At 45.3% G+C, this 25,856-nt stretch overlaps 1 protein-coding gene across 2 annotated transcripts in view; it reads right to left on the bottom strand.

Moving 5' to 3' along the window:
- Positions 1 to 25,856, bottom strand: part of PDZD2 (PDZ domain containing 2) — a 193,510-nt gene that overhangs the window by 93,755 nt on the left and 73,899 nt on the right. For both annotated transcript variants that reach the window (XM_080372582.1, XM_080372583.1), the window contains exons 3-5: positions 12,880 to 13,022; positions 12,082 to 12,214; positions 8,990 to 9,160 (exon numbers count right to left, since the gene is read on the bottom strand). In XM_080372582.1, coding sequence (XP_080228708.1) covers positions 8,990 to 9,160; positions 12,082 to 12,214; positions 12,880 to 13,022 — 447 coding nt within the window. The remainder of the gene's footprint in view (positions 1 to 8,989; positions 9,161 to 12,081; positions 12,215 to 12,879; positions 13,023 to 25,856) is intronic.

A 25,856-nucleotide genomic window follows, 5' to 3' on the forward strand; every position in this document is an offset into this window, starting at 1 on the left:
TGCTTTAAACCTTAAACGCATCTGGCAGGCAGGGAACTCCACAGGCCCCTTTACCTCACACAGAAAGTAAAATAACTTCACTTTCAAATTAGTTCTTTTTCAATTTAATTGAATCCATCTCCTAGATAAATTATAAACTGCAGCACTGTAATTTATGAGAATTAACACTGCAAATAATGCAGAGAACATGGATTTTCTAATCCTGGTCAGCACAGAGTTTTCCATGGCTTACTGCTGTGTTTTAGATGGTGCACAAAAGGTGCTCAGATGCTGGGAAGGCCAAGACAAGCCAGCACACGCTGCATCAGGGGCTGCAGCACCCAGGGCACCTTTCTGAAACACAGCACCTCCCAGAACCCAGGCAGCTCCCTCGGCTGAGCCATGGGGCTCACAAGTCCAAACCAAACCCAGCTGTAATTGCGTTTGGTGCAAGCTACAGGACTCCCCTCTTTCAAAGGGCATTGCATTGCTGCTCCCTTCTGTCATGGCACAGAGAACCAAATGGAGCCAGGGACAGAAGAAAAAGAGGAGGAATGTCAACTCCACATCAGCAGTAACTCAGTGCTGTTAACTGGCATCTTAGAAAAAAAACTGGTGCCCCAGTGTCTCCCGCAGTAGAAAGCTGCTGGGGCAGACGGCAGCTCTGCACGCTGGCCAGGGCAAAGTCCACCAGTGAGGATCCGGGAGGACTCAGGTTTGGGCTATATTTATAGCACTGCTGGTGAAACAAAGCACCGGCTGCCTTCCTCAACAGCTCACCTGGGAATTACCCACGGCGGTACCACTGGGTGCAGCCTGTGCTTCCTCCTGCCTGGGCAAAGGGGATGGGAACCTGAGGCCTCCATTACCTAATCATAAAGTGTTGGAAAACTCCCGGTTCATGTGCAGCAGGAGATCAGGAAATCTGATAAACAGTCAAGAACTGGAGCTGCCCTACTTTTTGAATAGGTGGAAATGCCAAATAAACAAAACAAAAGCCTTTAAAGTGGTCTCCAGGAACGTCTAGTCTGTCACTCTACCAAATGCCTGCATTCAGAAGCCACCCTAAGCCTTCACTGCAATGCAGCAGTTGCTAGAAAGGGCATTACTGTTAGCCTTAGGGGGTACAACCCCCCCACTGGTTGTTTTTATTGCTCTTTACCAAGTCTGTAGTAGTGACACACACAAACCGGCACATGAAATATAACCCGGCACTCACCAGCACAAAGCCAGCAGCAAATCTGCCTATGCACCCTCAGCAGATTGGAAACGCATTATGGGAGAGCTCAGTTGCTCTCATCTTCCAGAGCGCTCTATTTATTTTGTACAAGGCACTCCAAACCCTTCTTCAATGTGTTTGATACCAGGAGCCCCAATGCGCTGACCATGGCCCAGAGGATGCTGGCAGGTTCTTGATGCAGCAGAATCCCAGCTGTGCTGGCTCCAAAGACTCACCGGTGCAATGTTGTATTTACGGTCAGGGCTGTAGTTAAGCAAAGCATATTTCGTTTTCAGGTTTCCAAACTGTCACTACAATTAACAATAATGTTTTGAAGAGACAAAACTTTTAAAATACCCTTTTAAATAAGAAGACGTGCAGGAAATGGCTAATGCAGCTAAGTTCTCCAAGAAACAGATATCACAGACAACGCGTGCCTTGGAAATATTAAGATGCTCCCAGCTTAACAGTTTCCAATCCTTTTTGGACCAGATTACTCTTCTTCTGTAACATATTACGATTTTCACTACAAACATCTTCTAAGCTCAAGGAAATCAAATGCATACATTTCTGAAATGGTGCACAAACAGATCACTGCTGTTTTCCTTTTTTATCCTTTATCCCCCAGCCCCCCCGCCCCAACATCAAAAAAGCGTGACACGTTTGCGTGCAGTTTAGTCATTGCCCACGAGATGTCTCCGTGCACTGCAGAGAGGTCCCAGAAGACTGGTCCGGGTAAACAGAGGAAACAAACATGGAACTCAAGTTGTGCAAAAGCTGGTCCAGCTCCTCCATTATCTTCTTTAATAAACGCTCAGTTCGTGGCTTAGCACAAGCCCATGCATCATGACAAACAAATTGCTTCTGCCTTTTTTTTTTTTTTTTTAAATGACAACATTTTTACTCACGGTGAGGGACAAAGCAAGCAATAAACAGTCTTCAAAATAAATAACTCCCCTGAGAACGAAGCAAGACCTTCCTAATACCAACATCAACAGCTGCAGAAAGCATTCCCATGACACAGCTGGTGGAGAGCTTTGTATTTCAGCTCCAAACCCACATTTTATATCATCCTAAGTACACAAGAGGATATAGAATATGCAAGCATTAAGTAACTTTCATACCTGAATCAAGGCTGAAGCCTCATACGTTATACAGGCCACATTTATTCAAGCACAGCACACCTCAAATGAGTTTTAACCGAGCCCAACCAACACTAGACTGGATACATGCTCAAGAATTTGCAGATAAACACACTGCAGATGTGACTATATGACAATTCATGCTAACTCTCAAATCCTGCAGCCTTCATCATCCTTCTGTTAATGTATGTGAACTGCATGGCTGTGACAGCATATCTCTTGTTCCAGTGCCACGAGGGGGTTATTTTTAGCTTGTTAAAGGCAGTTCATCTCCTTCAAAACTGGGCAGCTATCCAAACAGCCAAAGGAGAGGCAGGCTGTACTCTATCTCTTGCTTTATGGGAAAAAACCTCATTCACAAAAACAAAGACCATGCAGAACCTGTACTGTAGATAAACTTGTGTTTCTATTACTCTGCTGACTTGGCTTTCAAACATATCACAGAGGAAGAGCAAAAGTTGTAATTCTGACCATTGTCTCTGCTGGTATTTATGGTCAAGTGAAAAAGGTTATCTTCCACTAGTCTGAGCAACAGGAGATATTTCACAGTTTGTAGGCTGCATCACATCAACAGGGAACCCTTCACAGCACTGGCCTCTGGGAGAAACAATTTTCTCCAGGCTTGCCTTTAAGACAGAGCCAGCAGAAAGTGGCCCAGAAGGGCTGGGAGCCAGGCACAGGGAAGGATGCGACTGCTGCTGAGAAACTCCCTCCTGACCTCAGAATACTTTCACATTAACATGTCCTTGCCAGGTGAATTTCACAACGTGTGAAAAACAGTGGTTCAATGACACTGCCCCCCTGGGGGCTTTTCACCACTCCTCCTCCCCCCCAAGCTCGTGCAATGTGTACCCACACCTTCCCCAAGCCCTTGCCAGTGCCACACCACCACTGTCAACCCATCACTCAACCCCCCCGGCAGTAAGACAAATTGCAATTTCTTATTTTGCTGTGATATGGCTTCTGGAAAGAACAGCCACATTGGGTGAACAAGATTTGGTCCCCAATATTTTGTCATTTTCTCTTGCCCAAAATTCTTAATTACGTTCACTCTAAAAACTTGGACTTGGAGTCACTGTAGTACCCAGTATGGCTGCTCAGCTACAGCATGAGTGAAGGGCACTGCACGTGCACAGAGCAATGGATATGCTGGACAAGACCGTATCTCCGAAAGGTACGGTGCTGCCAGGCTTTCAACAAATGCAGCATTTACAGCTGAGCAGCAGCCCCAAGCCATACTAAGGTGCAGCTGGACCTTGCCCTCACCTGCCCCTTCCAAGGGTGATCTGGCATGAGGCAGGATCTGCAAACATTGCTAGCCCTCACCATGAAGAGGAGAAGAGTTATTAAACCCTTCAGCAGGACAAGGGCTGGCCACAACCAAGCTTCACACCAGGCTCTCCATCTCTACACCCCACTCCCCACCCCCCTACCCCCCACCCAAAGTAAAGCATTCCATTGCAAAAAGCATTCCATTGCAGAACAGATTTCTGCTAGCAACAGCTCTTTCTTGCTTTTTTCCAGCCATACAGTGCTGTGTTAGAGTGAGTCATGTTCCAGCAACCTCTTTTGAGACTGCAGTGCCCTAATGGGAACGAACGCTCAGATCCTCCAAGTAATGAGGGTCCCTCCCCGTGCTCTGCACACATTTAATTTTTGAGTTATGCTTCCTATTCCTTCTCAATGCTAATGCTTTCTCTGAAATTCTCTCCCAGTCTTTTCAGAAGAACTTTTGACCCCAAGAGTGTTTTTAAACTTAAGGCATTGTTATCCTCTTCCTTATTATGCTTGTATGGCTACAGGTAATTACGTACGGATTCCCTGGTAAGGCAGAAAGGCTCACAACAGAAAATAACTAAGCAGTCCTACAACTCAGATAAAAAATAGAAATGGGGAGGGAGGGGGGTTAAACAAATGCTTTTCTTCATATTCGCAAAACAGGTGTATTATATGTATGTATTCAGCTACATGTCTTGCTAAAAACACAAGTGGGTTTTGGCAGGGATAAGGAAACCCAGCTCCTGCAAAATCCTTTAACTGGAGACATCCTGTTTCTCTTGTAGGAAGATCAAGACCTTGCTGGGTCATGGATGTCTCTGCATGCAATGCACCCACACAGCTTGTGTGAAAGTACACATCAAGCACTTCAGGTCAATGCAAAATAATTAAACGTGAGCAAAAGGGGCTTGCCACTGCACAGCAGAGGGTCAGCACAGCTGGGGATGCTGCCAGCGGTTGTGTCCCCAGGCCTTGTCTGCACAGTGAGCTCAGGCATGGGGAGGCAAATTGCCTCCCTTCCAAGCTCTCCTCACAACAGGCAGGGATAACGATGACCTCCTTTTCCCAAATAAGAAACTTCTTTTTTGTACAGTTCGATTCTGCACAGAATAGATTCGGCTTAGGGTCCTGCCTCCAGCATCACAAGTGGCAGATACCCAGGGGAAGAAAGCACAAGATAAAGTACAGAGGAACAGTCCCCAGGCTTCCCTCCCCGCCTCCAAGCAACTACAGATCCAGTCCCACCTCGAGTCAGACACCCTCTTCTTGTACTTAGTAACTTTTTGCAATTTCAAGCCATTAATATCAAGCTGGTCACTGAATGTAAACACTTCAAACAAAGTACTCAGATCATCATATCTTGAAAACATAGCACTACCAGAAACAAAGGCAAAAAACTTTTGAAGCAACAAAAAATGGCACATGCCTCTCTCTGGGGACCCCAAATCCCCCAAATTCTTCAGACACTTTGTAAATTCTTGGCAGACCTGCTTTCTCTTTAGAGTTCATTTCCCAGGTTGCTCCACCAGCCAGCAATGCAGTGACAGATTCGATTTCAAGCAACAGCAATACTAGGAAAAGTGAATTACAATTAAAAATAAATCATCAAAGGCAAATTATGTCCTATCATCCTATTTCACTCGCACATAAATGATGACATTTTTAAATAGCATTGTCAACTGCAAAAAAGCAAAATGGCTGTGTGTATGTGTGTGTGTGTGCGTGTGTAGTGCAGCAGGGCCAGTTTAAAATCCCTGGAGTGCCCCTGGACAATTCAGCACAACACAGCTCTGTGGCCTGGTATTCTGTAGCTGAAGTTAAGGAACATTTTGACCAAACTAGCTCTGAGGGGAACACACTTTAAGGATAATGATATTACCCTTTTTCTGCCCAGCAGCACAAGTTTTATTGAAGTTTGAACTTTAAGGGATGTTTTATGTTAAACAAGGTTTTACATAAGGAGACTACGTAAAAACAGAGCTCAAATTAAACTTTATTATTATTTTTTTGTTACTGAAACACAACTGGACTTTCAAGTAAGACAAGTGAATATTTCTCTCCAATGAAAGTTTTGAAGTGTCACTAACCTTCTGCTCTGTCCTGGGGAAGCTGACCAGCTCTGGTATTGTTTCCCTGGCTGGAAACCATAGCGCAAAACTTGAGTTTTAAAGAACCTGCTAACAGGGAGAATTTTTAATATGCAGCCACTAGAAAAGATAGTTCTTTCTTTTTTTTCTTTTAGATTTGTCACAGAATCATAGCGCAAACCAGGCTGAAAGGGACCTTTAAGGGTCCCTGGTCTAGACCCCATCTCAAAGCAGAGACAGCTTAGGTCAGGTTCCTCAGGGCCTGGTCCAGCTGAGTTCCAAATAACTACAAGGATGAAGATTTGAACATATACCTTAGTTCCAACTGATTCTTTTTTCTGCCTGGTTCAGTGTTTAAGCAATCAGGTGCTAAGGCATTAATAGCAAGTCCATCAGGTCTATAAATTACAGTTCTGAATATTCAGTGCTGAACTATATTCACACCAAATGAAAGAAGACCTTAGACAACCTTTAAGAGCTCCTGCAAGTTTTGTATCTTCTACATTTGCTCAAGAACTAGATCTACACCGTGCTGGTCAGAAAAGGGACAGTGAAGCCTCAGCTGACAGTAAATCATTCTGAATTACTTGCTGTTACCTAACCACCCAGCACCTGACAGCATCCATTTAAGTCTCTACAAAGCCCTGCACAGTAAACAAGAAGATTCATTAGTTTCTTGTCAGAGGTGAGAAATCGGTGGTGAGGAAGGTAACTCCTGGTCAGGGCTGGGTTGAAAATCAGTTTCAAATCTAAGAGGCCTGATGCTTAAACTGAGACCACAGTCTCAGTTACCGGGTCCAGACCTTGAGTACCACCCAGCCTGGAAGTCTAAAAATTGTATTTGCACTGATTACAAATAGTCCAGCTTAGTTCCATCTTCAATCATCAGTCACAGTGACCCCTTATCCACAGTATAAATATAATGGAGTACATAGGAAAAAAAGAGAAAACACATGAGTACCATCAAGAGAGTGGCAGCAGCAAAGAACAGTAATTTCCAAAGCAATTCTGCCATGATCTATGTGACTATACATACATATATATATTTTTTAACAAATTAATTCATGTGATGTCTCATATTCATACTGCCCTTGAAACCAGTTTCTAAGCTCTGCTATGAAATACCCCACCCCACCCCATCTTGCCAGGTGGGGAAAAAAAAAAAAAAAAAAAAAAAAAAAAAAAAGAGCGTGAAGTTTATCTTTTCCATACACATACCTTCCTGCATCCTGCCTTGTGACATACAGGGTTTGCACAGCCCAGCTCAGCTCAGGCTGCCCTGATCTGATGAGGACGGAGCGGGCAGAGGGGTCTACACTGTACAGACTGTCCATCCTGGGCTGCAGGGAGTCTTGTCTGCACTCCCAAGGCTGAGATAGCAATTAAAGGGGAATGCAAACACATCCTGTGCTTCAGATTAGAAGAGGAAAGATTTCATATGCAGCTCAAGGAAAAAAAGAAAAGGTCCCAAGAGTCGCTAATAACTTGTGACATCCCTCTGAATTACATCCCCTCCAACAAAAAAAGCAAGAAAATCAAAACAGAAAAAGGAAGGAAAAAAAAAAAGAATCTTGCTGCTCTTCTTCTAATGCATTTATTTTGCACTCAGATTTCTGTGATTTCCCCTCCATCCCCCAGCAATGTATTACAAAAGCAGACAGCTACTGCCATCGGGGGTAAGAGTGCCAGGTAGGCAGATAAATCAAACTGGCTCTGAATGAGGCTAGGACCACTGACTGCCAGCTGCAGTGGCACTGGGGTGGACAGACACTGGGGCAGGCTCCAAATGCAGGTCCACGCTGAAAGGGCTCTGGGCAGGCTGGTGCAGCTGGGTCTTCACGGTGGTGCACACCTCAACTACCGTGAGCTCTCCCTAGCATTATGTTAATCTGGAAAGAGAACACCCAATAAAAAAGCCACCCCTGAGAACCAGGCAGAGCCTTGCTGGAAAATAAGGAGCAAACCAAGTGACAAATAACTCCTAGTATGTGTCAAGAGTCACTGGAATGCCAGCAAGCTGCATTCTGAAGGCACATATAATTAAATTTTGACAAAATTTATTTTTATGTTCAAGCATTGCTGAGCTACAGCCTTATGAGAAATTACCAGAATTTGAAACACGATATAAAGAAGAATTTAGAGTATTTTGATAGCCAAAAGAACGCTTAGGTGCCCACTCAAGTTAGCACACAAACACTACACCTTCATCAGCATGCTAAGCATCCCCTGTTTGTTTGTTTTTCCCTTCCTCCTCCCAAAAAGGCACCCTGGCACACAGAAGAGGAGACAGTGCAGAAAAAACAAAACTCATCACAGTAGAAGAGATGTGTGAGAATGAGGTCTGTTACAAGCATAGGCTCAAAGAAAGTCAGAGATAACAGGCAGGTATGAGGTGAACACCAGCATCAGCTAGACTGCAGAGCGAGACTCATCCCAGACAGTGGTCTTTTGCTCAGAAAAGGGAAAGTATAAGAATACAAAATCAAAACAGATCACCAAACCAGTATCACGTCTAAGCTGTCCAAAGCTTTAAGAAGTGTATCATAATAGAAGAGAAAATAAAAAATACAAAACCTTCAGGTGAATCCACCTGCTTTCCCTCACCGGAAAACCAGCCCACAAGCTCTTTAGAGTAGCAAACATAATTTTGTTCTTTGTACAATACAGCAGAGGCCCAGAACACCAATGAAGTTTCAGAGAGCTGCTACATTACAAATAAATAACAATAATCCACTTAATCTCTGCTTAATGCAGCCCTGAAGGGAATGCAAGTGAGATTATCAACTGGCAGCATTTATTCAGCAGTTACAGTTCACAGTCAGAAAGTCATACCCCTCCCCTCAAAAGTGTCTGTTGGCTTCAACAGAGCAAATAAAAACTCGAAGACTTGGATCACAAACTGTTAAAGAACTTCGGTTACAAAAGGAGCGGAAAGAAGAGCGTGTTACCGCGTAAGCGCCGCGAGAGACTTTGCATCAGATCCAACAAAAGCAGTGGAAGTGGGTGGAAATCAATCCGATGGCAGAGAGAAAAACAAAACCATGGTTGCCACATAGCTTGGAGGACACGAGAGCTCCTGCTCCCAGTGCTGCTGCTTTGCTGCAACACGCTAGGATGCTGTGGTAGATGCCATCCCCGTTTCAGCTTGTCCCCTACATCCCATGCAAAGAAGGGCTGGATGGGACTGCCCCGTCCTGAGGCCATGCCAGGCTGTAGGAGAACGTGACAGATGAAAACAGGCATCAAGAGGGAGAGTAAAAACATCACACCAAAGCCACACTTACAGCGACCAGTTTTTCAGGAGACATATTCACTCCCTTCACATCATCATCTTCTTCTGGCTCTTCATTTTCCTTATTGTCAGTGCAAGAGACAGAGTCTTGGACTGAGCAAGTGCTAAGCAAGTCTGGCAAGCTGGTAGATGGGTACTTCAGAAAATCCCCTTCAGCAGGTTCCTACCCAAGAGACAACAAACATGTTACATCGCATGCAGAAAACCACTAAAGTCATGGTGAAACTGCTTCATTTCACCTGCCCAGTGACAGCTCTGTGGCAATTCTCCTCTTGTTACACACTTCCACGTGCCCAAACTTTAGTGGTCCAGTTAGAAAAAAGCAAACCTGATTTTAAAGCACATATATAGAAAGTACAGGCCAATATACATCTAAACCATTTAGATTTATAAAGGCGATTTTAAAATAAATGCTTCCCCAGCAGCCTGCTCCTTCCCGCTCTGGGTTTTATTAAATGTCACTGCGAGCAGATCCAGAGTTTACAGGCCTTATTACTCTTTTCATTGCATCCCAAATCACACTCTGTGTTCCCGCTCCCTCCCTGCGGATGCCCCTTTCACACGTTTGTCTACCTACACACACAAGAATAATACACCAACAACCCTACTCAGGAGACCAAAATGAAAACTGACCCACTGATCCTCTACCAACTCAGCCCTGATGCTTCAGAATCTGTTTACAGTCTTTGGCACCTTTTCCAGGAGGCAAACACATGCATCAGCCAAAAGCAGTGGCCAGACATTCATTTTATTGCTTTCAGAACAGATCCTGTGTTCAAGAGCACTCACCGAGCCAAATGGCAAGGCTGCTTTCCCGTACCAACAAATAGCGCCCGGAGGGAGCTGCGGGGGAACACTTCACCTATTTACACCTTTTCTGAGACCGCCTGGAACACAGCACAGGCTGGATTCCCCACCACTTGCCTTTCCAAGTCCTCCTCCCAGGGGCATGAAAAACGTCCAAGCACACAGAGCGTGGGCCAAACAGATTCACAGCCTGATCAGGAACGTGAAGTTTTATGTGATAAGCTTATCTGCAATGATTATTTTGCTGCAGTCATCATATGAAAGTACTTTTAAGGATAAATTTATGCAGTCTACCATCTTGCATTTTAGCTGAAAGTCCAATTGTCTAAAGGAAATACAACATGTACCTACTTCAGATCCAAGTGTGGTGTTTCCAGAATAAACACCAGTGGGCTTAATACCAGGCTGTGAACCTACAGAAGCTCTTCAATGAACTTCACTGTCTAACCGAAACATTAGAAAACTTATAGGTTGTTCACATTGAATATAGTGAGATAGAGGCTCTTCTTGAAAACCATGAGCATAAAGTGTCCTGGGAAACCATAAGAGCACCCAGACATTAAACGCACGGAAACCTGCATCAGGTTGGCTGGGGCAACCTGAAGATGAAGCTAAGAAAAAATTTACAAACACCTACACAGTGCCTTACGGACACTTCACACTCCACCTGGAAATGCAGGTTTACAAGCAGTCCCTCTGACACAAGATCCTGTTTCTCAACAAGGGGACCGAGTGCCCCCTCACCAGGTTCGCAGATGACCCCCAGCTGTGGGGAGCGTTGATCTGCGGGAGGGCAGGAGGCTCTGCAGGGGGGTCTGGGCAGGCTGGAGCGATGGGCCCAGGCCAGTTGTGTGAGGTTCAACCAGGCTCAGTGCCGGGTCCTGCCCGTGGGTCACACCAGCCCCCGCAGCGCTGCGGGCTGGGGGCAGGGGGCTGGGAACTGCCTGGGGGGAAAGGGCCTGGGGGGGCTGGTCGGCAGCCGGCTGGGCATGAGCCCCCCGTGTGCCCAGGTGGCCAAGGAGGCCAGCAGCATCCTGGCTGGTGCCGGGAACAGCGTGGCCAGCAGGGCCAGGGCAGTGCTGTCCCCCTGCACTGGGCACTGGCGAGGCCGCCCCTCGACTCCTGTGTTCAGGTTGGGCCCCTCACTGCCAGGGGGACGCAGAGGGGCTGCAGCGTGTCCAGAGACGGGCAGGGGGCTGGTGCCGGGGCTGGGGCACAAGGCTGGTGGGGAGCGGCTGGGGGAACTGGGGGGGTCAGCCTGGAGAGGAGGAGGCTCGGGGGCACCTTGTGGCTCCCTGCAGCTGCCTGACAGGAGGGTGCAGGCAGGGGGGTCGGTCTCTTCTCCCAGGTGACAAGTGACAGGGCAAGAGGAGACGGCCTCAGTCTGTGCCGGGGAGGTTTAGGTTGGGTATCGGGAAAAACGTTGTCACTGACAGGGTGGTGAGCACTGGGACAGGCTGCCTGGGAGGTGGTGCAATCACCAACCCTGGAGATGTTTAAAAAACACACAGATGTGGGATTAGTGAGGGACCTGGCAGTGCTGGGTTAATGGTTGGACCTGATGATCTCAAAGTATTTTCCAACCTATACGATTCTGTGATTCTCTGAGACCCCCAGGTGCTTTTGGGAGCCAGCTGGCTGCCCACAAAATAGTCGCATCAGTTCAAGTGGGGAGCAGCAGGCTGTGGTATGGGGAGGAGAGCAAATCGGCAGGATTTTCTTAAACAAAGGACAAAATATGTAATATCCCCTCAACCTCTCCTGCGATGAATGCAGAATGAAGAGCCCAACGGATAAATGAGTTCCACTCTCATTTCCCTGAAATTTCATGCTTCTTTATCTGCAAGAGCTCCACTTCAAGCTATTAACAAGGACAAAATAAGTTACTCGAGCCAAGAGATCATCATCAAGAGACCTCAGGCACACAGACAGGACGAGATGAGAGCTACGGAAGCTATGCAGGCAGGAAGCAGAAAAGGCTGAGAACAGCCTGCTTTATTTAACGTATATTTTAAGAAAATGGTTGCACACATACAAATGCACATGTTTCAAATGCACACTGAACAACAGTGCCAATACCAGCAAGTCATTAAGTGGTCTATACACTGCTGATTTGCCACAGATTTATGGCAGCTACTGAAATGTTTCCCATAGCTATGTGTTAAATTTAGGGGAGCGAATGTGCACGTGATTCCCTGTCAAAACCCATGCCCTTTCCATGCAGCACTTGCACAAACTCTTGTGGATGGACATTCAGGAGACCACCAAGGACCGTACCTTGCTAGCGACCACCAACTGCACCAGGCCAGCAGCTGAGCGAAGGAGAGCCACGGCGTCCTGGTGGGAGAGCCCAACCAGTGACTGCCCGTTGATCATGAGGAGCTCGTCGCCCACCATCAGCCTGCCGTCCCTGCAGAAACAGAGTGGAAACACAGAGCTGCAGGGCAGTCCTTCCCTTGTGCCAGGCTCTGGTGGCATGCAGTGGGATGTGAAGACATAGACAACATGTGACCTGCCTGATGCTGAGCTTGATCTGTGCAGTGTTATTTGGCCAAAACAGCAGCTCAGAAAGGTGCCCCCAGGAAGCCATTTTTATAACCAGAGCCATTTCACCCTCTTTGTAAGGCTGAGGCTCCTCACACCTTCTCCATACCCCAGCAGATGGTCAGGGAGCAGCAGTGAGCCTCATCTTCCACCCCGTCAGGGAGAAGGGCCAGGCCTGGCAGTGAGCACCCTGCACTGCAATAACCACACCCACTCACTGCCAGTCCCATGGGAAAGGCTCGTCTTCCAAGAAGGGACTTGGGGGAAAAGCCCCACAAGACATCAGGCTCCTTGGTTTACATTCCATCACCAAGCATTTGATCTGTCTATAGTTTGGACTAAACATACTGGCAGAAGCTTCAGTGACTAACCACAAAAAAAAAAAAAGTTTTTAAGCTAAATATGCCATGTTATCACCCTCACACAATGGGATGGCAAAAGCCCCGCACCCATCTCATAAGTCTGCCTAACAGTGATGACCACAGATGCTCCATCACACCCATGCCCAGGAAGGCACTGTTGTCACCTCACCTGTGTGCGGAGCCACCTTCCTCCACGTGGGTGACGATGATGCTGTGAGGGGATCGCTTCGACCCTCTGCCTCCTGTTATCTGGATTCCCAGCCCGTCCGTTCCTTTCAGGATGTGCATCTTCCATATGCGGCAACCTTCTCGCTGAGAGAAAACGTGCAGAGAGTCCTTGAATTTGGATTTGGACACTGAGAGGGGGCCAGGAGGGTACAGGAGGGAGCTATTTAGTACCTTGCTGCCCATCACCACACATCCGTATAGCTCAAGCTATATGGGTGTTTTTGCTCAGCTTTGCTGGGTTAGCTGTGGTCCAAGCGAAGGAGGCAGAAAGGAGAAGGCAGCACAGAGCAGGGTCAGCACGTAGAGGTTTCCTTGCAGGGCTGTTTTTTGCAGCTTTTCTGAGCCACGCAGAGGTGCTGCTCTCAATGCCCTGATCCTTCCTGAAGCAGCCAGCAGCCTCAAACCCCTTCGCCAAAACTCAAGGATAAGCTGTGGAGGGCTGCAGAGGAGCAAAACATTGTGCAAGGGGCACCTTGAACACGGGGTAGCACAGCGGCTATTGCAGCAGGGACCAGACTGGCATCACACAGAAGTGTTTCCCAGGGACCAGACTGGCATCACACAGAAGTGTTTCCCTCTCCAGAGGGGTATGCAGGATTTGAGACATACCAGCTTCAAATTGTCAGCTCCCAATTGAATATTTCTTATTGGACAGCTGTTGTACAGACTGTAAATAATATTTTTAACAAATAAATAAATTTACCCACCGCAGAGAGTAACTTTTCAGTATAAGCAAGGTAATAAGCGATGTTTAGGACGTCTTTATTATTTTTCTTTCAATTAGTATAAAGATTTATCCAAAAAGTGCTTTACAAATTCCAGAGCAGTAAGACATGAACAATTCCTATGAGTCCTAGTGACAGGACTAGGCGCATGGAAACACAACTGTGGCAAGTATCAGCAGAGCAAAAACAGAAAGAGAAAAACAAGCAAGCAAGCAACAAGACACGCAAGGCGACTGTTGTGACTATTTCAGAGAGGGGAAGAACCAGGATAACAGAATTGAGAAACCCTAGGAAGTTTTCAAACTTGCAAGACAGCAAAATGCACAATTCAGAGGCAATTTTTAGGCCATGTGTTGTAGTCACTGGGCACCAGGTCAGCTATTTCTGACTGGGTCTGTTATGCACACAAGTAACATTCTCACAGTACGCAAACACCCAAGTAGCAAAGATGATTAAAATTTCATGCCAAACTGTAAAGAGCACATACAAATTGCTGCTTGTTTCTCAGAAGGGGAACTGCTAAATATATCGGTAAATGCAAGGGTTGTAGCAGCAACCTGCATGTTTTAGGCCAGCATTGTTTACCAGAGCCTTTATTAAAGGAAGAAAATACGCTTTTGTGCCTTTTTTTTTTTTTTCCCACCTGATCCCTGGGGCCATATGCTGAAACTTTTAAACGCAATGCAAGATGAGTTTTTCAGATACAGGAACAAAGAGGTCAGTATCTACACCAATATCTTAAGAACAAAGTGAAAATATTAATAATAATAATAATAATAATAATGTTACACAGCCCCTAGAGCCTTATACAGGTAGGAGAAACAGAAAAAACAAACCAGGTGTCTTAAAAGGTAAACCAAAAGTTTTAGCCTAAAAACATATACCTGTGGGCAATTTGATAACTTCAAAGTCATGCACACAGGCAATATCCCAACAGGTTTAAGTGGGATCCTCAATGCATCGATTAAGCTCAGTCGCCTGCTGAATAACAGGACGTGTCAGGACAGAGAACACTTTGAGATAAATTAGAGTGATACATGAGACGCTGTGTTAAATGTAGGGGCAAAAGTCAACTATATTTATCTACTTAAAAAAACAGAACTGAGCTACAGCATGAAAATACTCCAGAGACATTTTATTGCTATAAAGTACTTTGCACTCATAATGAAAATGGTGTAACAGAGAAATACAATCTCTCTGCCTCCCCCAGCCAAGCCCAGGCTGAAATGATGACCATCTATTCTCCTCACAAGATGCCACTCTTGAGTATCCTGTTGCTACATCCAGTTTGGAAGCAGACCCTTCAATAAAGTTTAACAATGCAGTCATAAAATTGTGTTTAATGATTTGCAAAAGCTTTTTGGAATGCAAGTTATGCAGAGGCCTACGATGTGCAGTGCCTAGCTTGCATTCCTCAGCACTCCTCACTATCACTCATTTAAAAAAAAAAAATCCAAAATTTATTAAGTGACCCACTCTCAAATATTCATTTACATAGCAAAGCACTTAAGAGCAGCAAATGGCAAGACTCTGCTCTTAATGCAAGCACCACCTTACTCCCCTTGAACTCGCACTGAAATCAAAAGCACTTGCAAAGTAAAGCATTACCCAGTCTGAACGCGGATGGCAGAACGCAGCCACAATAAACACAACGAAGCCACTTGGCACATACCCAATCGCTTCTTTCAGTCATTTTCAAATGACATGGTCACCATCTCCTGTGTAAGAAAAGGCTGTCCCTCAAGTCCCCGCCGGTCAGCTGCACACATTTCACACTGGGGATACACAATTCTGTGTCGACTGGAAATCAGATCTCCTCACTCTTCTTCCCCTCTTCATAAAACATTCACAGCTCTTTATTTAACCATGTGCTACAAAGCAAACGCCCCCCACCAATACACACATACCTCCAAGGTATGTCACTCCAAAAAATTTGGAAGCTAAGTATTAAGGAGCAGATTGCTAGCCTTTGCTTGAGGCCTTTTGGAGAAAGGGGGTGTTCAGCAGAACCCCCCTCCCCTCCCCACGAGGCTGCTACCTCTTTTGCACAGAGCAGCGTGCGATACTTCACAGCCAGCTAGGAAATGCTGCCACTTTGCATGTGCACCTTATGTGCCTCCATCACAGGAAAGCCTTACTAGTAAAGCTCTGTGCTAAATCCAAGGACTTGTAAATGCATTTAAATTTTCCTTAAAGCCAGTTTTTCTGAGTTATTGGAGATTCCCAGGTTCAACAACACAAAGCCTAAACACTTCAAAAAAAGAAAACGAAAGAAGCAGAGTGATGTATGTCTTCAATTTTGAAATTTTTTAACAGATCGTATTTTCAAGCTTTCCTTCATAAACAAAAAGACTACAAGCTCACTTAGTCTTTAATGAAAGCTAGGATTCTGGCATATTCACTCCACTCCAGAGACTTACAATACCCAAGGGAAACTCCAAGTGTAGTTACATTTGGCAGTTTACAGGACTGATGTCACTGTCCTTGGAGCCTGCATGATCCCTGCCCAGAGGAGGACGAGTTTAACTGCTGACCAGTCTCCTCTGATTGCCTGCACAGTTCTGGTTGCTGCTTGGCTGCTGTCAGTTTTATATTCCTATTCACTTCTGAACTTTTCCATCCTCTTGGAATAATTCTTATAGCTTCATTTATATATGACTCAGAATAATCCCCCCAGCTTTGTTCACAAGCCACACAATAAATCTGCTTACACGCACCCACAGCTCTTGTGCAAAAAAGCATTTCATGCCCAAAGCAGAGATGTGCTGATGCCAGTTCAGCCAGGTATCTCGAAATCCAGACGTCCTCAGCAAGAACAGAGAGAGAGGCACTGCCAGCTCCTGACGCAGCCAGGGGCTAGGTGGTACCCAGCTCTGGCCACTCTCAAGAGTGAGGAGACCAACCTACATCCCTTAACCAAAGTCAAGCCACAATAACACAGCTCAGCACTTGAGAACCAAAGTGGAAAGGGCTCAGTAGAAAACATGGGCTGAATATCTGCATACGACAATCCAGAAAATTTAATGCAATTCACCTGAGATTTGGCCAAGAGGGAACACTCAGAAAGATACCCATGCTTGCTTTGAGAGCGTCAAAGGAATGAAAAGTCAAAATTTCCTTTAATTTGTATCCCACCTCCTGGAAGCAAATGCTTTAACTCTGCTCAGATCCAGCTGATGGACTTTGCTTGTAAACTCAGTGCCAGCAGCAGACCTGCCTACACAGAGGGACTGTGGATTCCTCTCAATGGAAGGGTTTCATGGACACAACGGACCAACATTTGTCAAAGATGGTCTCAGGAGATAAGGCTGGATCATCTCTGGAAGTCCCTCTCAGACCTACTTTTTTTTTTCCTACCTCCCTCACACAGCAAGCAGAAACACAGATGGTCAAGTCAGGCTGCAGTTGGGCTGATGGCTGATTTTTGTTCTCTGCAGTTACATCACTCTTAGGTGACTCAACTTTCCTCCTCAGTTGGCTCTTTCAAGCAGGCAGCCCTTTGGACCAGATTTTTCCACTTCAGGCTGTTCGAAGTGCCTAAGCTACAAGTAATTAAAATGTTTCTAAAGACAGTGTGAATATTCTACTTGGATTAATCACAAACAAACAAATAAAAAAAAAAATAAAAAAGGTCATCTTATGTAACAGACCACAAGTGGGAACAGAGAATACAGCTGGCAGCTTCAAGTGGGTCCCCACAGGCCATCCTTATCCACCATGAAGCCATTGTACATCAGGCAGCCTCTGTTCAGAGCGAGCCTACATCTGGAACAAACTAGCATGCTACAGATCAGAAAGGACGCACGCTGCCAGAGCGACGTGGGGAAGCTCGCCTTCTGCCTCCTCCAAGTGCATACCATCAAACGCTTGATTTCATAAGCACATCATTAATAAAACAAAAAGGAACGTTTTTCCTCGGAGTGTTGAGGAAAAGAAATAAATAAGTAAAAGACATTGGAGCCGTTCTTCCCCCCTTTCACCAGCTAATTGCAGGGGAGTTTAAAGGGGTTTGACTGATTTCGACTGTGCCATGTTCAAGAAGCTGCAAATCTATGTTTAGAAAGGAAAAATTGCTTTGAAATCTTGTATTAAAGAAAAGCTTGGCAGGAGCAAGGTGTAAACAAATGGAAAACAGAAACACAGTAAGTAGTTAAAAAGCTAGACAGTAAAATGGAAAATGTAAAATAGTTGTCTACAAAAAAGCACTTTCTGTCACAGCAGCAATTCAGCTGAACCTGGTATAAATAAGTAACAATTTTTAAATAAAAACAGAGATAAGCCCTGATGAGAATACCAATAACCACACAAGGTCTGTATGCACACAGTGACTGCCATGGGCCCTACCATAGCCCATGGGATACCTTCCTTCCTCTGCATTTCAACACGGATTTTTACTGTCCATCTGCACCGTTCCCACTTAGGAAGTTCACAGGTTTTCCCCTGTAAGAGCCACAGAAGCAAAGAGCAAGCTTTTCCTCACTGGCCACGAAGCTGCTTTGGAAATGTGACACTTTAGAGAAAGTTCTAAGTTTCATGCAGTAAAACCAAAATTACTTCAATAGGCTTCATTGGGAGCTGGCAGCCAATGTGCTGCTCGCACACAGCTGAAAACCAGTATACAACCAGAACAAAATCTCCCAAACAGAAATGCATCGCATTCAGACCAGCAACGACCAGTGCAGCATCCTCTTCTACAGGGACAGGGAATACACTGGGATGGCCACGTCAGCACACCACTCCCCAGCATCCTCCACTGATGTGGGATAAATTAAAAGCACTGCTCCCAGCTGTCTGCCCCACCTTGGGTCAAATCGTGCCTCCTCCCACTATCCCCATTCCCCAGCCGGCAGGTGGGAGAGACGGATCAGTAGCCGGGAAATTAACTTGCATGATCACATACCAGGTGAGTAGCTCAAACACGTCAATCTCAAGATACAGTCAAAAGCCATCACTCTTCACATCACAGATATTAGTGTGAATGACTCAGTACCAGAAAATCATGCCAAAATCTGATTTTTGCAGATTCTTAACAAACCAATTATTTCATTAGTGGATAATAAGTATATTTTTCATCTGATCTCAAGCAGGTTATTTTTAAGGCTGATTTGACAGCGGGAATCCTGCTTTCATCTGCTGCCTTGGGTTTTGTTTTCATCGTTGTACAAGCAAGCTAAACAACTCCAAGACAAATCAAAAGGGGGGGGGGGGGGATGGGCAGGGGGCGGAATATCTACATTTCTTTGCCAATAAATTATTCCAAGACAGAAGTTCTTTGTCCATCACTACTGCCTATGAATATTTTTTAGCACTGAGCTACTGAAGCCTTTGGCTTCTACCTCTGAATGATGCAAGCCACACAGTGGGTATCTCCTACACCACTTGAAAGAGGGGGGGGAAAAAAACCAACACCCAAGTAGCCCTTAATATGAATTACACAGCATTGACCATGTGAAGTTTCCATGTCTTCAAAATAAGCAGGAGCCAGCAGTACAGACACAACTCTGATTGCATTCAAGTGTCCACTACTGATCCAACAACTCACCTTGTTTGGACAAACAGCCACCAGACACTCGGCATTCTTTCACTGAAACAGAAGTACTTTCCCCAAGGAAGAGATGTGTCTTAGGGGACAAAGCCTGGGGGAAAATCTAAAGCAAAAACATACCCTCCCTCAAATACAAACACACAATTAAAATACACAAAACAGGTATCACAGCAGAGTGGATGAAAAATCTGCAACTTAGGAGTGTCCCCCAGGGATCCATCTCCTGAGACAGACTGCTTGTTGACATCATTTCCTTGGCAAGGGATTTAAACATTTTATCAGCCATTGCAAGCACCTGAACTACATCATCACCCCTTACAAGAATCTGCTGGAGTCATTTGTCATCCCAAGCCATCGCCATCTGGATTGCAACCTCCCCGGGCTGCTCCCTTCTTGCCATTGACAGAGGCTTTACTGCACCACCAGCCAAAGGGCTTCTCAGCTATCCCTGACCCTGCAGGGTTAGAGCCCAGCAACTGCTGGGCTGGGAAGCTCAGGCTTTTAAGGGTTAAAAAGTTTTCGCGTTCCCTCGGGTATCTTGCCCACACTCATCCTCTTGCTGGGCTACTGGGAATGGTTAGTTGGTTAGTTTGAAGTTTCTCAGAACACTCTCACTGCCTGCAGTAGATTAAAGTCCATCCTAGAGTAAGTCACCATGTTCCCACATCAGCTAAAGACAGGTCTCTCCTGGGAAATGGTGTTACATCTGTCAGCGACATGAATCCTTTGGGTTTGCTACGCAGTTTCAGCACCCTGCCTCAAAATTTAAATGTATGTAGCTTTATAATCTCAACTAACACCTGAAACATTACAGCACCTAAGCAAACAGCATACTCTATTTTTAGGCACGTCCACTTGGTTTCAAACATTCACACTTAATGATTAAAACATAAAATGGTGTGAACTTATATTTCAGCTAAAGCCAGTCCTTTGCATTCCAGTTGCGAATTTGCTGTATCTTTAAATACCCACGAAAAATGAAAAAAAAAAACCAACCCCACACTTTCAGTGTTGGTGGGAAATGCTTTCGTACTGGTGCTCTCACCTACGGCTGGTGATAGCTGAGCACGGCCGAGACCTCCTGTAACACAACCTCACACCTATCTGTGCTGCCTTTGGGGACAGCTCATTTCCAACAGTGAGGACTCGGTTTCAAGATGACAGATTAAAACTTACTCATTACAACTTACCCATTACCAGACTCTCTCTACACCCAGCCCTCCACCGCACCTTTGGAAAATTCAATCCAAAAACAGAATAAAAGGACAGATTGCTATTCAAAATTAAGATTTACAGCTACCACAGCTGTGGCTATCACTTAAATCACGGCAAAGAAAGGCAAAGCCTTAGAGTCAGTTGAAAAAAATCTGTCAGCTAGGGAGACTTAACCCCTGAAAGCTGTGACGACGGTTGTTTTACGGCAAGGGGGAACATAACTGGCAGCACAATAATAAAAAAAAAGTTACTGTAATTTCACTATTAGTTACATCAAAGCACTTCCTAAAACCCCAAGCAAAAGCAAGGCCAAGTTTTGCCAGCACTGTACAGCTGCAATTAAAAGACAGCCCTTGTCCCTAAGAGAGTTTACAACCCAAAACAGGCAAGAGAGAGGGAAGACATGTTTATCACAGTGCACATTAAAACTTCAAGGCAGTAGATAGCCCCAGGATTCATGTTAATGAAAGTTGGAAGCAAACACAACAGATAAAAAGACGTTAAGAACAGAAACATATTCTGAGGAAGGCCTTTACATGACTAAAGGTGTCTACATTAAGAACTAAAAATAGAGTTATTTATGTCTAAAACATGCATCATATGAGTTCCATAAAAGCCTTGATGAAACATTAATTACTGCTTAGGTTGCCAAAAAAAGTTGATGTAAAGCAGCTCAGCTTCAGTGGAGTACCTTGCTCACAGCAAGGTTTTCATTTTGGTACAGCAACTGGATGAGAATGTTTTTTTCCTCCATCATATTCAAAAAATAGTAAAATGCTTAAAGCCAGTACATCATTTCAAGCCTCATGTTTTGATTCCTGTAACATGCATTAGCCTTCCTCTTCTGCTTGGCAAGATAAGGAATATTTTCCATTAACCAAAACGGAAGGCAAGGCTGGCATTTACCAATGCTAATTGGTAAATACTGCTATAGAAAGGCTGTCAGCCTTTCCCAACTACAAAGCAAAATGCAAGTCAAACGCATTCACCATTTCCTGAGACAAGCCACCTTAATAAAAAAATAAAAGCAATATTGGGCCCAAACTAAGAAGAGAGTTGCTGACAAAATGAATCCAAGTGTCACACAGCTGCAGCAATACAAAAGCAAGTGCTGGCTGGCAAAGACCTGGCCAGTCTTTTTACGTACACACACATCTGTGTGCATCTGTGTACACACTCACGAGTCTGGAGAGGGTTGTGGTCTATGAAAGCTGGGCTCAGTTGGTCTGTAAGACAATAAAGCTGGTGAGACACACTGCTCTGGCAGCTCCAACCCACTGCAGAGTAACTTGGGTTAATAACATGGAGCCAAGATCTTGAAGCCCCACTATAACCCAGATCTCCCCCAAAAACCTTGTGAGGCATGGCATTGATGTCCCCTCACCTTCCCCCCTCTTTTATTAGATGGTACACCTGCTTCAGAAGAACACCAGACACACTTTATGGGGGGCCACCAGGTGCTGACCCGTTTCCATCCTGGAAAGGCATCCCACCACAGTCCCACGCTGCTGCGCTACCACCAGCCTGGGAGACCCAGCGTGCACCCTGCACTTTTCCCATGCCATGTTTTTCTCCCAATGGAAAAATGCCCAAATGGAGAGCCTCAGCCCCTCTCCCCTGCTTCCCATTGCTATTAAAGCACTTTGCCCAATCTCCTTTACACAGCTCCCACCACTGACTGCTATATTTGGATCTGGATTTCAATCCCTTGCTAATCTGGATGCTTATACAGAAGCAAGAGGATTCAAGGGGGTTCAGGAGGTGTCTCATTTTTGCTTTTAATGATTGCTGTACAAGGACGTTTCAGACCATCCTGCTGGAGCCAGAGGAAGCAAAGGTAGCCAGTCTGCTCTGGTATACTTCATCTCCAGCCAAGCTTCTTCTGGTTTCATCAATGAAAGCTCTGTCAGGCTGGCCAGACCTGGATCAGTCCAGGTCCCTTTTGATAGGCACACTCCCACCCCTCACACTTATAACCCTGGTCCTTGCAGCCTTAGTTCTGATCCCTGTCCATGCCAGCTGTACCTGACCACCTCTGGGCACTCCTAGGGGCTGCACAGCTAAGGAAGCGGTCCACAGGTCTTCCAAAAACACCACACCAAAAACAGAGGAACTGAGAACAAAAAGTGAGGGATTCTGTCCTACCAGTCAACATAATGAAACCACAAAATCTCTGTATTGTGAAGAAACCTCCTAGTTTCCTTTTCTTTATCATTTTTCGGCTGACTCCAGCAGCCCCTCCCCATACTCCTCTTTCATCAGTGTCCTTATAATTACCAGCCTACAAAACTCCACCCTGTCTCAGGTCACTGAATAAAAGTAGTAAACTTTTCTGTAGCTAAGCTCCCCAATCTTCCCAGGATGTGACGGATCATTACTCTGGCTCTGAGATTGCCTGGTCTTAAATCACTGCCCACGACTCCCGCTGCAGCCAGCCTGGGTCCTCTCCAAGGTCAGGTCTGGTTCCCAGCCCTTTGGGATCTTCCTGCCAGGTAGATACAGCCTTGCTGCTTTGAATCCCCACGTTTTAAAGGGCATTTCAGTTTATCCTAAAAATAATGCAGCACAACTTAGCCACCTGTAAACATTAAATGCCGCCTGCTAATTGACAGGTACAATATTTACTGAGGGTTACATCCCAGCAAGCAGCCTGGCAGATTTGTTTATACATAGCGCCAGCAATGCCAAGCGCACAGGAGAGACAGACCAAGATGTGGGAGATGAAAGCAAGCCTGAAGAAGAGGACTCACACATGCACACAAACCAGTAACACAGGAATCTCCTGGCAAGTTCACTTGACAAACAGTATTCGTCTCGCCTCTTGTTTCACGACATCAGCATTGCTGTTATTAGTAGCGTGCAGCGAGAAAACAGGAGAACAAACCTACGGTCATGGGAGAGGAGGTACCCAGAAAGCAAACAACACTGAAGACACATGGATGCCTCAAAAGCACTGCCAGCACAACACCCCCAAGGCATTGACCAGGAGCTGGCTGCCGGGTTCAGTACAGCAGCGGCTGAAGACATGCAGATATGACACCATCTCTCCTCCCCTGTTCTGGTGATGACAGCATCAAAGTGACTTTCTACAAGGAGAAAAGAGACTTTTTGCCTGGACTTCATAGTCCAATTTCAGTAATTTTCCAGTGTCCTGTGGTAGGGAAAAGGGAAGGAGCAGTGGGGAGGAGCAGAGGAGTGTGGAGGACCTGTGATGTCCTCCCGCAGCCGTGTCAGTCACCGAGCGGCTTCTGGAACTCTTTCCTCCAGCCTGCAGCCAACCTCTAGCCCGCGCCAGGCTGGCTCTCATCCTCTCCAAGCAAGCACAGTGCTTCCCAGAGGCCAACAGCCCTGGACATTCAGTTAGTCAAGGCACGAAGGAGATGGTGAGTGCGGGACGGGCAGTGGGGATGGAGCTGCTCTCCCTGCAGAGGGTGCGCTGGCAGGGCTCCCTGCTCAGGAGAAGACAGCTCATCCTGTGTCTACAAGAGGTTTGGCTCACACTTTGAAGCCTGGAAGGAGGCTGCAACTTCTGACACAACATCCTGGATGCTGTTTTCAAACGCCTCCTGACACGGCTGGATCTCACATGCCCAAGTGCCAGGTCACGCTTTGAAAACAGAGCTGGAAGTGAGATTTGAGGCTCCCAAGTGTCTTTATTCCATGCCTTTTAAATTTTTTTTTTTTTAAGAGGACTCAAATAATTTTGAAAATTTTATTCACTGCCACTGTTCAATACTTACTAAGAAACTGAATTAAGCCACTCGTTACTCTGATAGCAGTTACCCCACAGATGCTAAAGTGATGAAGTGATGGGCTTCTATAAGGCCCCCTTATCTTTAAAAAGCAAAGGATGAGCAACGCATGCTATTCAGGCTCCAGCTATTCATATTTCTCCTCGCTCAAATGTCAGGAAAATGTAATTAATACTGACACACACAGAGGTCATATTTCTAAGCAAAATATTGGGGGAGTGAGGGGTGTAAAAGAGAGAGCGAGAGAAGCAATTTTACTAAAACAGCTGTGCCTCCCAAAAGACTTCACAACAGATATACCACAACTGAACAGATTATAGCTCCTAAATTTGCAGTGACTCAACGAAGATTTTACATTTCACAAAGCCATCGTGTATGTGCTTTGCATTAAAAATGTATTTATTGCTCAAATTGAGATGTGTATGTTCTGAATTTAACGATTTATTTCTCAAACCAAAATTACTCAAAATATCAAGATAACAATAGCACAAGATTTCTCCGGATCGAGAGTTTGGTGGTTGGTTTTGTTGTTTTGTTGTTTTGGTTTTTTTAAAAAAAAATATATAGGCTTTTCACTTAAAACAAATTCTGATCATCGTCATTTATAACACGTGTTTAATTAGACATCTTCAGAACAGATTCAAGAAATTTTTATATGGACCAGAACTTTCAAAGTACTGAAGGATTGATTTATTTATTTAAAAACTGCTAATGTTTTCTTTCAGAAAGACTGCAATTAGGAGGTTTGCAAGAACAGTACATTAACATCCTCCCCTTCCTGCTGCACCATGACATCCAACGTGCCTCACTGATGGGAAGAGCAGGTTTTCTCAATTACACTTCTTCAAGACCAGCATTTCAGTTTTAGCTCCTCCAAATACACTTTAAGCTAGATATAAGTTCACAACCACCCCACAGTAGTATTGCGGAGCACTAACTCCGGGACACATTTAAACCCTTGCTTTCCTCAACATAATGATGTCCACTTATACTGCTCTGTTACCAGCTTTGAAGTCTTAAAACCAAACCCAGCTGCTGCAGCAAGCCACAAGCCCAGCAAAGGAGGGTTCATCTGTTTATACTATCAGTATCTCTGGAAAGATTGGCAGACAGCTTTTCTGGTGGTAGATACATACTGAAACCTGATCAAGGCTCAGGTTAGTTTTCTCCATTCAGCAATGCTGCAATTCTAGTCAGGCAACAAACCCCAAGATCTCCATTAGGATGAAGAGACAAGCAATGAAACCCCCAATCCATCCCACTGTCATCCCAAACATTAACAAATCATCCATCTCATCAACTTGGAGCAAAATTCACAATAACTTCCATGTGGCCCCCAAACACTGGCCAAACAAGTTTTGTAACACAAATAAATGCACTGTGGTTTGGTGCACTGAAAAGGGAAGCTTCAGATTCCAGTGTTACTGTGAGCTTTAAGGTGTCGTCAAGCTCAGACAGAGCTAAACATGAAGCCCCGAAGGACAAAGCAACCATCTTCCACTGACACCTCCTGGCCTCGTGTCACAAGGTCATCAGCTGTCTCAACAAAAGAAATCCTGAGGCCAACCCTGACAGGTCAGAGATACAAGGGTCTTCCCCTCCATCACAGACAGAGCATGACAGAGGTTTTTCACCATTATTAAACTCTCTAATCCTCCCGCCACCCTGTTTTTGGCCCCAT

Source organism: Falco punctatus, assembly GCF_963210335.1.
Source record: "Falco punctatus genome assembly, chromosome: Z".
In the NCBI taxonomy this organism is placed as follows: Eukaryota; Metazoa; Chordata; class Aves; order Falconiformes; family Falconidae; genus Falco; species Falco punctatus.